Below are 13,850 nucleotides of genomic sequence, written 5' to 3'. Positions count from 1 at the left end.
GTAAAAATGCTTGCGTAATAAGTATCTCACAGAGTCAATTTTGTTAATTGGCCCATACGACAAAATACAAACTGGCATAGACGTTGACAACGAAAAATAACCTAGGTTATTTCATATATATAAAAGAAACCCGTTGCGTCGAATAGCACGAAACGAGTGTGGCAAAATGTTTGATGCCAGGCGTTAAAACTTCAATCAAAGCATTTTCTCCCAGTGTTTATAATGGCGACGCGGACGCCTTAGGATTTTCTCGCTTGAAGCGCCGCTTTTAGGCCTTGCCTTGAAATACCTGTCGCAAAGAAATTTACGTAAGTCGGCACTCTTATGATTGCATCATATGATGCTTTCGCCCGATTGCTCCCAGCCTGACTTGACGTCCCCTCTTAGTTTTTTTTGTTTGTTTGTTTGTTTGTTTATCTTTATCCTGCATTGCGGGAAAGCGGACTTGAGCGCTATGCATCGGTGTACGCCTTCTGACATACACCTGACCTACGCTGCAGCCGACAGCAATGTCTGTTTCCGGTTGTATACTCTACTTATGACTTAAATTTGGTACTACCCATTACTCGAAAATCGATCACTAGGTAGAGGCAATTATCGTAAAGTTTCTTGCCCAGAGAAACAACAGCAAGTGCGAGTGGCTGGAGTCGAACATGCAGGCTCTCGACTGCGAGCCCAACGCGCTAACCACTCGGCCACAGCTGCCGACACTCGGCCACAGCCCGTAAGGCACGGCGTTCGTCAAATAGTGATGGTGCGTGTCGAGCGGTATTGCCGTCAAAAAAGGCAAAAATCGCAGCCCTGCACACTTTCTACCCAGATTTTGCACCAAAAAGACCTCACACCATAATGTGCTTGCCAAAGACCCACCACACCTAAGTGACTTGCACCAAAATGTCTCAATTCTATGAGGCCAAGCCAAGACGTAATCGGTAGTTCAAAATTGTTGAAAAACTGTTTTTAATCTAATTTAGAAATATTTTTACTATTGTAATGGATAATCGTAATAAAAAGTGTAGACTTTACCAAAGAAGGTGGATAGCAAACAAACGTGCAGTCGTGCATGTAAACCCAAACAGCGTTTTGATGAACAGAAATGGTAGCACAGTGAGCACACAAATGAAATTCAAGGTATCAGTAACCAAAACCGTAACCGCTAATTAGTGTCAAGAAATGGCAAAATACACACATGGACATTGGACAGTTATAGAGGAGGTGAGCACCATTATTAAGTTCATTGACGGCATTGGCTTGGTGGTTAATTAGGCTGCAAAGCAAACATTGGTGGATTGTTTGAAAAATGATTTTATCCAGTTTTGTGCTTAACAACATAGTAGTATGTAGCAGTAAAATCAATTCCACTTTTTGACAAGTGTTGATCTTGTGTATTTTTAAGCCAGTACAATACCAAATTTGCTTAACCCAGTTTATAAATGGCATTCTGGTCTAATGGTCTAATGGTCTGGTCTTCTGGTCTAATTTCTGGTCTAATGGTATTCCTATTTACTTTGCACTTTGCAGACTACCAACTTAGATCAATGTTATTGGCCACCCTTTGGAGCAAGCAATCATGTTAAAAAATGCTCAATTGTGGATAAGGCAAAATGAACATTGTAGCCTATATACGCAATGAGAGTCCTTGGTTGTAATGGTAAGAAATACTATACTTTTATATTGCTACAAATTTTATGTTTATGGTAAGAAGAGCGTTTTGTAGTCAATTTATTTATGACAAGTATTGATAATTTTTGCATGAAGTGAATTATTGATAACCTATATATTTAGTTTAGCTTAAATGTTTATTTTTCAGATGACTATAAAATTGCTTTAGCTATGTCAGAGAAAGCAGAATATAGTTCGAACTTGGAAGAAGAGGATCAGATCATCATTCATCAGAAAGCGTACAAAGAGAAGAATAGAAGTCCTCTGTTCTTTCTATAAGGGTGTACCGACTGCTGTCTTATATTCGTCACCAGCCATTATTCTGCAGTGCAGTCCAACGTTCTCATAATTCCATAATTCTACTGTTTAGCCAACGTTCATGTTTTATTAATTCATTTCCAATGCGCCTGGCAGCACCGGCGTATGAATATTTTCGTGATAAAAGACACTAGCATGGCAATATTCGTTCTTTTCAAACTGACACAACTTGGGATAACACGTTTTTGTCTCGGCTATCTGATGACATCGACTTGTATGCTGGGTAATCAATAAAGAAACCCTTTTGAGAAACAATAGTAGTGCTTTATCTATGTATACAGAATGTTAGCTTAACCACTTCTGTTACAAGGGTTCGTCAGTAAATATCTCCCTTATAGGGGGAAACAGACTGTTGCAATCTAACTTTAGTGATTGTATATCTATAAATATTGGGCAAACCTGTATTGTGTTTAAGTTATTTTGGCAGCCGATTGTAGCATCGAATAGACAGCGATAGACACGTGTTTCGCCCATGAGGCGCCCATGTAAGCCCATGTAAGCTACACCGTTCTGGTTAGCGAAGCGTCACTGCAGCTCGCTGTGCTAGTGAGTAATCAGCCTTGTGCTGATAGCCGGGAAGAACGCCTTTCTTCACACCTGTATTGTGTTATTACCCGAAAATTTTAGGCTATCCAGTTCCATATATGTAGAAAGTGATCAACGTAGGTAGCACAGTTGATACTGGCTGAAGGAGAGACTCTAAAAGCAATTCCGTGACTGTACAGTGTACAACTATACATACGTGTACAGTACAATCTCACAGTACACCCATTGTTCGACCATATAGCTTGTGCTACCTAGTATATACCTTCGTTGATCACTTGAAATATCATAGACTGGCACGGCTGTCTTATATTATAGAACACTGCTTTGCAGTCAGTCTTGGACCATTTCTGTCCTGATTACTTTTTTTCACTTAGACTTTATCTTATTAACCTCTATTACTAATCATGAAACCCCGTTTGACAACTGTTTTTTTTCTCGTTGAGACTTTATGGTAAATAACCTATTATAAGCTAATTCCTTTCAATATATATAGGCTCCTGTGGGATTTTAGAAATCTCCAAAAAAGGTGTCTCCGAAATGGATTCTCCCAATAGTACCAGACCGATTTTTTAATGCTAGGTCGGCTACTACACAGAAAACATTTTCGTTGTAATTGAAATTTACGGTAAACTTTTTATTTTTTGTTTAGATAGTGATGATGACGAAGGACATCAGACAAAGAGGCTTGCATTGAACACTTCATTTTCTTTACCGATACCGCCGCCGGATTGGTGCAATCACAAATTTTTCTTTAAATTTTGCAAAGGGTTTACAATAGTAGTTTTTAACCGGGGGCGGGGGGGGGGGCGAGCTCTACTGTACAACAATTTCAATTTTTTTAAATTACTTTAATGTCCTAGGACCTATGCTGTTCGTCATATTTTGTATTTTATCTTATTTTATATTGTATTCAGTAATTCTTGCTTTATTAGTTAGACCAGAACTTTACAAAACTATTTTGCGCTGAACTCCTTCAGATTTATCAAATTTTCTCGACGCTGCTTCATTTTTACTTTTTTGTTCAAATTGTTTGAGACGTTCTGGAACTTGAGACGTTCTGGAACTTGAGACGTTCTGGGCTAATTGCCTTCCTGTTTACCCTCTTATCGCAACTAGGGCTCTTCGAATTCTAACAATGTTTAGATCCACGTATCTTTGTGAAGGTGCATTTTCTGCTCTCGTTGCTATTAAGACCAAGTACAGAAACAGGCCGAGAGTTGAAGGAAACCTACGTTGTTCACTCTCTGGAGTTAAACCGCGCATTAAAAATCTAGTCGCTAAGAAGCAGTGTCAAGTATCTCACTGATGTGTGCAATAAACAGACAAAAATGCAATTTTTTTGGTATGATACTTATTTAAAATCTAGGGAGGCGCGAGGCACATGACCATTTTGAAAGGGGGCTTGATAAAAAAAAGGTTAAGAACCACTGGTCTACAGGAAAGGATAATAACGTTTATCAGCGATTAAGTAATTGTCATTTAAGCCTACTTATTTATTTATTTGTTCATTTGATTAACGCATTTTTATCCTCCCGAGTACGCTGTTCTTGTTTTTCAGAAACACAAGAAAAATGAAAAGAAAATCATGTCGGAACAGGACTAACTCTGCGATCCGTACGGGGAAGTGAGCAAATTTGCAGCAAGACCTGGTCCTGCAGACTTGACATTCCAACCTCGTGTAGGCTGGCTCGTCTACGCCGACGACATTATCACCACGGCCTCACGCACAAACACTAATACAACCGTTGAGTTTCGCATTATAAATAAATGTTCTTTGATATGTAGTTTTTGAAGTTGAATACGCAGATAGTTGCAGTTAACAAGGACGATCTATATTGCAATGGATAAAAATAATGGCGCACAATACGCCTAATCTTTATAGATAACAAATACACATGCATTAAATTGTTGATTTCAGATACGCGGAAATTAGGTAGAATGTGGGTGTACATTGTACAAACACGTAAAGTCCACCAAATATACGTGGAAAGCACGTTGATTGGTGTTGTCAGATGCGCGGAAATTGAGTGGAATGCGGTGCAATACACGTGAAATCCGCTACCAAATATACGTGGAAAACACGTGTATTAGTGTTGTCAGATACGCGGAAATTAGGTGGAATGCGGGTGAAAAACACGAAAAATCCACCACCAAATATACGTGGTAAACACGTGTATTAGTGTTGTCAGATACGCGGAAATTAGGTGGAATGCGGGTGTAAAACACGTAAAATCCACCACCAAATATACGTATAATACACGTGAAATAGTGTCGACACTTATACGTGTATTACACGTTAAAATTAACGTATACCCAAGGTACGTAGAATCTACGTGTAATACACGTGAAATTTCTAGCTGGGGTGCCCGCAAAAAGTTTAGAAAGTTTTGGAAAAAAGACTTAAAAAGCAGATTAATATGTTTTTTTTCTTAATTTTTATTATTAAAACTTCAGAAAACTTTATCATATATCGAACAACTTCAATACACACCAAATTGTATCATATGTAGGCTACTAATATTTAGTGTGACAACCTTTGTTTTTGATGGCATTTTGAATAAGGTGGGAAATAGAGTCTGAGAGGTTTTTGAACACATTTTCGAAAATATCCATGCACCAAATCTCTGTAACAATTCGTTTTAATTCCGCCAAACTTCTTGGATTTGATCTAGAGACTTTCTGTTTTATCAAAGTCCACAAATTCTCGATTGGATTCAGGTCAGAAGAGGTTCCTGGCCATTTCAGCACATTTACACATTTGGTCTGAAACCACTTCATAGCCGCCTTAGCTTTATGACATGGTGCAGAGTCTTGTTGGAAAGTCGTACATCCATGAATCTTCATAAAAGTGGGAAGATGAGCATCTAGGACACTGATGTATCGTATGGCGTTCATCGTTTGACATTTAAGTAAGAAATGGAGGCCCCTTGGCTCTGACTAGAAAAGCACCCCCAAACCAAGACAGACGGAAGGTGCTTGGCAGCTGCTTGGATGTACCGAGGGTTCACTGGTGAAGAGCCAAGAGGTCTTCGGACTTAGGGTCTATAGGAGGCAAACTGCAAAAAGGTTGACTCATCCAAAATCCGTGTCTCTAAGAATTAAAACAATTATTACAGAGGTTTGGTGCATGGATATAGACGAAAATGTGTGCAAAAACCTCTCAGACTCTATGCCCCGCCCTAATCAAAATGTCATCAAAAACAAATGTTATCACACTAAATATTAGTACATATGATAGGCCTACAGTATGGTGTGTTGAAGATGTTCGATATATGACAAAGTTTAAGATGTTCGAAGTATGACAAAATTAATCTGATTTTTAAGTTTTTTCCAAAACTTTCTAAACTTTTTATCGGCACTGTAGATTGTTTGTTTGTTTGACTTGATTTAAAACAGTTGGGTTGCTTTTTCTGTCAGTTCAGGAAACCCTCTGCATTTTTCGGAATGCCCTCATTTCAAACCAATTTATTCTTTTATTCTGATTTGGTAATTGTCCAGGTTTCTGCATTATATTTAAAAATTGGATAAATGTGACACTTTAATACTCTGAATCTGGTTGCGAAATAGCAAACCTTATCCGTTTCTTCTTTTGTTCGTCCATTGACGTAAATGTTCTTTGCAAGTTTTGCAAACGATGTAGGGAACTCAAGACTTATCTTGATCCCCCAACTTCACTTTAAAGTAAGCAAAATAAGCACGCTTTAAAAAATCATTGTTTGGTTTTCTATTAGGCTCTACTTTCTAATCACCACAGATGTAGCAGAAAATATTTGTGTTATTGAGACAACGTCTTCTAGATGTTGTAGCCATAAGCGCGCTAGATTCTCCCTTCCACCCCCCCAAAAAAAACAATTATGCTGTCTTGATTTGCACAATGCACCTACTAGCATTTAACACAGAAAACAATTGTCTTGGCATTGTCTGCTTTCATTGTTGGTTTTAGAATGTAATGCAAGAGTAATAAACGTTGTAATCCCATAGTGACAGCTTTATAGCTATTGTATTTGTGCTACTTTGTAGGGCAATTGTAAAAAAGTCAAAGTCACTGTAACTTAAAACGTTGACCTGATAGAGAAAAACGGATTGCATTTTCGGAATCAGCGCTCCAAAGTTAGTCTAAATCAGTTCAAAAACTGCCAGCACCAAAAATTATGTCGGCCAGTGCTACAAATTATTATGCAAGTTTAACCAATGGTTTAACACCTCGTAAATTGTTTATTCAGGCATACTATGCTTACAAGCATCAGACAAAAATTCTTAAACAATCTTCAATATGAAAACTCAATAATTTTTGTAAAAAATTTCTGTCCAGACCTTTTGTAGTAAGCTAGGCTACATTTTTCAATCTTGTATTACTTTTATAGCTGCATTGCAATCCGACTTATCTTCCTCAATATATGAATCTTAAAGAACACAAGTTTTTTAAGAAACTGTCAAATAAAAAATAATTCACTATTTTCCTTGTGCCAACGTTTATGGTAGCATTTCTCATTGTTACTTCCAACAATTTCAACAAAAGATTTGATGCTGTGACAAATCAAAAAATGTTTTTTTGCTTTATTTCTGTATACAGGGCACAACTAAGTTTTGTCGGCATTGATACTTCCACTGTGACAATGCAAGCAAAACAATGATCATGTGCAAACATTTCGCATAAATATTCATTATCGTTTTATCCTTGTTTCAGATTTTATTTATTGGTCGGACTGGAATAGACCTACACTTATGCGCATGCGCAAACAGGATACCCATAAACGAATAGAAATGTTTGGACCTTCGATATTTGACCGGACAAGCGATATTCACGCCTTTGTTGACAAACCAACTGGAGCAGTCGAGAATGGTAAGACTTTGAACTATGAAAATAATTGGAATTGGGTTTATTTACAAAAGTACATGTAGCTCCTGCGAGCTTTCCATACATCGTTTTTACATTCCTTGACGTCGCTTCCCGTGCTTATTGTTATTCTGGAGTCTGTGTATCTTCTGTAGGCTCTCCATTTTATCAACCTTAGAATTGGAATGCCATAGTGCTTGATTGTATTCTTGCAATTGGGACATCGATAGCCTACATGGTTTTGCGTCCGTGTTACGTTGCACATTTTGTTACATGCCGCATTGCAATCAATGTGTTGTGGTTATATGCTCTGAGCGGCTCGTTTTTAATCAAGACGGATTTCTCAGCTGAAGCGACCAGTGCTTAGTATCAATGTACCACTATGTCTTGGTGTGGGTGTAACTTCTATTATTACTAATAAAAGTGATCTGGATATTGCATATAAAATGCCTGGTGAACAGTCTCTCTCTGTTTTTTCTATTATTACTGTTAGTCTAAAGTTTGGTTCCTGGTGTGGATGTCGTTGTTTTGCACTTTCGCTCTGCGTTTTGTTCACGGCTTAATTTTGGTGTCAGACCGGCTTTTTTTTACGTTCTGATGGTGGCGATTTGTTCCTTTCAACTGCAATAAACTGAAATACAAGAAGTATAGGCCTTGTTCTCAAGTCATTACCATCACTGATGTGCTCGGGATGTTGCTGTCATGATTACAGCTGTGTGTGAGTGGGTTGCTACTCACTGCGCCGCTACATAGGCAACAGTGGCAGGCTAATGTCAATACAAACCAAACGCAATTTACTCAAATGCGTTTATGAAACATGCTTTCATGATTTTTTTTTTAGTATAACCTGCACTCAAAAAGCAATTACTCAACTTGCCAATATAATAAAAGGTTGTTGTTACAATTTCTTTTTAATTTAACTGTATTTTTACCTTGCAAGTTACATTGCCTCTTTGCATCGTAAAATTTATTTGGTTTCCGCCAATCACTACTTAGGCTAGTAGTATATGCAGGTATATGCTAATCGTGATTATAATATGTTCTAGAGCGGATAATCTGTACTACATTTCAAAATTTTCATTTGTCGCAACTGACTTGTCACGTTTTATAACAATAATATTGTCTGGCAGTTAATTCCAATTTTGCTTGCAGATATCAATCCATGTGAAAAAGGCAACGGAAACTGTACAGGGCTATGCATCCCAATTCCGAAAAGCAGTATGTTGCTGCACCCCATCTTAAACGCAGAAGAGACAAATAAAATTATGGCTACAAGAGTGTGTTTGTGCGGGAACAAGTTCAACGGAACGTGCAATAAACCAACTAATGCAACAGATGGCATTCCACCTTCTTTTGGGAAAACTTGTCCGCTGTCAATGACGTTATTTGCTTCTCAATGTAACACTACAGTATTCCCCAATTACACTGTGAGTTGATTTGTAGGTGGTAACCTACATGTGTTTTCAGATTACAAATCAGATCTTGGTTTACAAAATTGTTAATTAGTAAGCGACTTTTCATCCTAAAAAGTATGTCACATTGTAATTGAATAATTTCTTTGTGGGATATTTATTCTGCCTACCCTGGAAAGAGCTTTCATTTGGTTGTCTCATCGCAAAACATACAGTAGTTTTATTTTCCCTTCAGAAAGCACATCCTTTCACTACTAGACTATATTTTTTTTCAATTCAATTCAATTCAATTTATTTTTCTTTGTCGGAAAACAACAGCAATGATAAAGTTACAAATAGTGAACGGGAACAAAACCAACAAAAGGAAAAGGTGGCAAAACTACAAAAGTTTAAAACGTGCATGCGATGCAAATTTAAAGGTTACGTACACGAAAGTAAATTAAGCACGGCCACCAAACCTAACAGTTTAAAGTAGATGAATTAGTTGGAAGAACCAGTTGGCTCCACATACCTAAAGCAACTGGAGGTGTGCCAGTTGATGAAACCATGCGGGGACGACTGAACCTTACAACCAATATAAAAAAGAAAAATCAACAACACGAGCATTCAAGAATAAATAATGAACATACGGCATATTATTACATATTAAACATATTACATATTATTTACATATTAAACATATTACATATACAAAATACTATGTACAGTACATCGTTTTAAGGAAAATGGAGTGTTCGCAGCAACGACAGTGGTGTGATATTGAATAGGAATTGATAACTGATGGGTACAGGATTTTAGATTAATTAACTTATTATTTGAGCATGATATTACACTGATGATCATGAATGATGAAAAATGTAGTGAAGATGATAATTATGAAAATGGTCTAGATGGCATGCGGGTGACTTCGGTATCGGAGCGGGATGGAGTTTCTTGAAATGAATTTCCAACCAAACTTCTGGAGAGTGATAGGCCTACAGCTTCATTGTTGAAGTACTCTTGCCAAATAAATCTACACAACAAAGTAACAGAGAGTTATAAGGTTCTGTGAACAAGTATATTATACGTAGTTTGGCTAATTGAAGGCGTATTGCGTTGGTAACATATTAGTATCTAATAGCAGCCTATTGAAACTGAACAGTTTAAGGTGGTGATGGCAGATGTACGACATTGACAGTTGTAATAAGCTCAGATACTAGGTGTCAAACAGTAGTACTTGAACGATTAAATGTACAAAAGTGGTATCTATTACACAATGGACGTATGCTAATCGGTTTGAGTTTTTGTTTGCAGATGGGTTTTCAGCTTGCTGCTGAATAATGAAAAGGTTTCGATTTCAGTAATGTGTTTAGGGAGATCGTTCCAGACTTTAACTCCACTAAATTGGATGGATTGTTGGGTTAACTTTTTCGAGTAATAGGGGAGAAAAAATCGATTGCTACTTCTAGTTGATATGTGATGCAAGTTGCTATTAAGTTGAAATAGCGAGTTAAAGTTTTTAGGCAGTTGATTATGTTTTAGTTTAAACATGAATTTGCCAGTTTCGATGGTATAAAGGTTATCAATTGTGAAAAAACTGTCGACATTGTATTGTGGTTCATGCTTAGTGATCATTTTTATGAATTTGTTGCAAATTTTTTGCAGTTTGTTTACAATTGTAACATGACCATGCTTCCAAGCACTAATGCAATATCTTAGATTGCTTTCAATGAGAGAATGATAGAGAGAAATCAAATTCGCAGTGTTTAAGTAAGGTTTAATCTTGCAGATTATTCCGAAATTTCGTCGCAGTTTTAGTAGCAAGTGAATCATATGAGATTTCCATGACAAATTTTCATTCAGTAAAATGCCTAGGAAACTAACAGTGTTAAGACGTTCAATAGGGTGCGGTGAAAAATTAAAATTTTAGAATTTCAACAAAAAGTATGTCTTAAATGGTGGCCCTACACCTAAAAACATGTCTGATGGTGTTTTAGAGTTGTTGCACCCCTAACTGTCCGTGCAACCTTGGAAAGTTGTATGCGGGGGGGCCAAAATCATAAAAAATAGCATAACTCATGATCCATGCGTCGTAGAAAATTAATTTTTGGCTCTATGGAATCAGAAACACCATGTTTTTATTTATTCTAAGAGAACTTTTAACTCTAAGAGCAATAGAATTTAAGTTACGTGTAAAAATCGAATTTCAGGCCCAAGAGAACGAGAAAAGTTCAGAACAGAAATCAGAGTAAACGAAGAGAACTTTTTTCAGCTGGTTGATGCGATTTATTTTGATGGCAGAAAGGATTTAACTCTAACCTTGGTAAAAGAACAAACAGGAAAAACTTCAATGTCTACACAATTGGAAGAACACTACATTGTTGTTGTGGGTGAGCCAGAGGACTTAGTTTATTTGACACACTTTACAACAAGCAATAGTAAAGGAGAAACACTTGCTGAAAAATTTGTATAATGTCTTGTCAGGAACTGATCTGGAGCATAAACTGAAAATTATTGGTTCTAATGGAACTGCTGTGAACACTGGCAATATCAATGGTTGTATTGTAAACCTGGAGAGACACCTTCAACGCCCATTGCAATGGGTAATTTGTTTACTTTATTGCAATGAACTGCCATTACGATTTTTTCCTTACTAGATGGTTGCACAAAAAGTCCTGACAGCTTTTCAGGTGCAATTGGAAAAGAAATTGGCGGTTCAGTTTCCGAATGGCTTATTGCAGAGTTTCAGCCACTTCCATATTCCACTTTCCCGACTTTACCAAATGACATTACTGATGATCTAAGTTCAGATCAATTCTACGCTTATAGAATTTGTTGGTGCATCATTTTAGGAGAAGTGGATGAGGATTTGAGATTTATGGAAGTAGAACCTATCGTGCACTCTCGGTGGTTAACTCTTGGATGTAGAAGATCCAAGAACCTTAAAGTTTTGGCTGAATTTTGTTTGAAAGTATATTTTTCTTCTTGGTTTGACATCAAACTGAATAACAAGATTTCTGATGACAGCAAGAATTTCTTCAGAATGTTGACGACGACGAGCGTGTTATCAAATTTTAAAATCAGCAAATAAAAGATGAGGCCTTGAAAACTCTTCAAAGAAATGCTTATTTTGGCCACCACGAAAACACCTTGCTTGCAATGTTGTGTGAAGAGGATGATGATATTCGAAGATTGGGTGTAAATAAAATAAGAGCATTACGAGATGGCTCTACTTCTGGATGGCATCGAGAAGAAAAAGATGTGATTGTTGAAGATGTTGGTAATTCCAACCAAGCAATTCGAAAATTTGTTTTACCAAAACTTAATGTCAAGGCAAAGTCATATCATGAACTTACTGATTTGGCACTCGAAAGCATCACAGAGCCACCTGCTGTCAAGGACTTAAGTGATGCTGATTTAAACGTGCTGTATGACAAACCGTTGAGTTTAAAGCATCCCTGTCACAATCAAAGAGTAGAGAGACATGTCAAGCTTGTTACTGAAGCTGCTGGAGCAGTAGCTGGTTTTGAAAAACGAGATGGCATGATACGCCAGCGAATCAAATCAAGAAAACTTATGAAAAAGTTTCATACTAAGCATCAATTTACTGTCGACAAACTCTCTTAGAAAATAAATCTGACAACACATCGTATTGTGTTGACTGATGCACTGCTTATGATTGTGTAATGTATTGCTTATGATTAATGTCCCACACGTTGATTAGTCAAGTGACAACATTTAAAGAGCTTAGCTTAAGTACCGGTAATTAGCCCAAACTACAGAGTTTCTTGTCCCAAAGTTATTTGAGCGCATCATACACAATTTTGCATCATTGTTTTGTAGGCTACAGTACCAATATACTATAAGCCAGTGCTCCATTATCGAAATTTGAAGTGTAAGCTCAACAGTCAAGCACTGACAAATGACAGAAATGAAAATTTTTCTTGTTTAAATTTTGTCATTGGTTTGTTTAAACTTGTTGTCAATTTTGTGACAGTTTTGCCCACAATATGTCTCAAATTTAGATATTTCAGCATAACTTAAATTCTATTGCTCTTAGAGTTAAAATTTCTCTTGGAACAAATAAAAACATGGTGTTTCTGATTCCATAGAGCCAAAAATTAACTTTCTACGACACATGGATCATGAGTTATGCTATTTTTTATGATTTTGGCCCCCCCGCATACAACTTTTCAAGGTTGCACGGACAGTTAGGGGTGCAACAACTCCAAAACACCATCAGACATGTTTTTAGGTGTAGGGCCACCATTTAAGACATACTTTTTGTTGAAATTCTAAAATTTTAATTTTTCACCGCACCCTAACGTTCAATGGGTTGATTGTACACAGATAATGTATGGGTGAAGTTAAAACACTTTGTATTATTATTATTGTTGAATAAAATGTGCTTAGTTTTATTTACATTTAACGACAGCCTATTTGCTGCCAGCCAGTCTGTTACATTTAACATTTCCATGTTGGCCAGTTCATAAAGCTCGGGGATACTGTTACCACATAAAAACAAATTGGAGTCATCAGCAAACATTACAGATTCAGAGTGTTGTAAGCTGTTGCAGAAATCATTTATATATATCAAAAACAGTAAAGGTCCTAGAATTGAACCCTGGGGGACCCCGAAACATATTTTGCGTTTAGTAGACATTGATTGAGATATTTCTACTACTTGAAATCGGTTTAGTAGGTAACTACTGAGCCAGTCATGGGCTGCCCCCCTGATACCATAATAGTAAAGCTTGTTTAACAAAATTTTGTGATCAATTGTGTCAAATGCTTTAGACAGGTCTAAAAATATACCAAGGGTGGTTTCTTTTTTTTCAAATGCATTTGAAATTTTACTAACAAGATGCAAAACTGCAAGGTTAGTTGAATGATTTTGTCTGAACCCAAATTGTTGGGGGTAGAAAAAGTTATGGTTTTCAAGAAAATTATACACTCTGTTGTACATTATTTTTTCAAGTATTTTAGAAAAGGAAGATAATAGACTGATGGGGCGGTAATTACTACAGTCTTCAGTTTTGCCTTTTTTGAATATGGGTATTATTTTAGATGTTTTAAATGCCGTTATAAATTCACCG

The 13,850-nt window shown here is 36.9% G+C and overlaps 1 protein-coding gene across 1 annotated transcript in view; it reads left to right on the top strand.

The window, feature by feature from the left end:
* Positions 1-13,850, top strand: part of LOC145788465 (low-density lipoprotein receptor-related protein 5-like) — a 111,875-nt gene that overhangs the window by 88,489 nt on the left and 9,536 nt on the right. Inside the window, exons 13-14 of the mRNA XM_082600230.1 lie at positions 7,214-7,369; positions 8,516-8,790. Coding sequence (XP_082456356.1) covers positions 7,214-7,369; positions 8,516-8,790 — 431 coding nt within the window. The remainder of the gene's footprint in view (positions 1-7,213; positions 7,370-8,515; positions 8,791-13,850) is intronic.

This window comes from Aplidium turbinatum, chromosome 2 (assembly GCF_918807975.1).
Source record: "Aplidium turbinatum chromosome 2, kaAplTurb1.1, whole genome shotgun sequence".
Lineage (NCBI taxonomy): Eukaryota > Metazoa > Chordata > Ascidiacea > Aplousobranchia > Polyclinidae > Aplidium > Aplidium turbinatum.
This window is presented reverse-complemented; position numbering and strand designations above follow the sequence as displayed.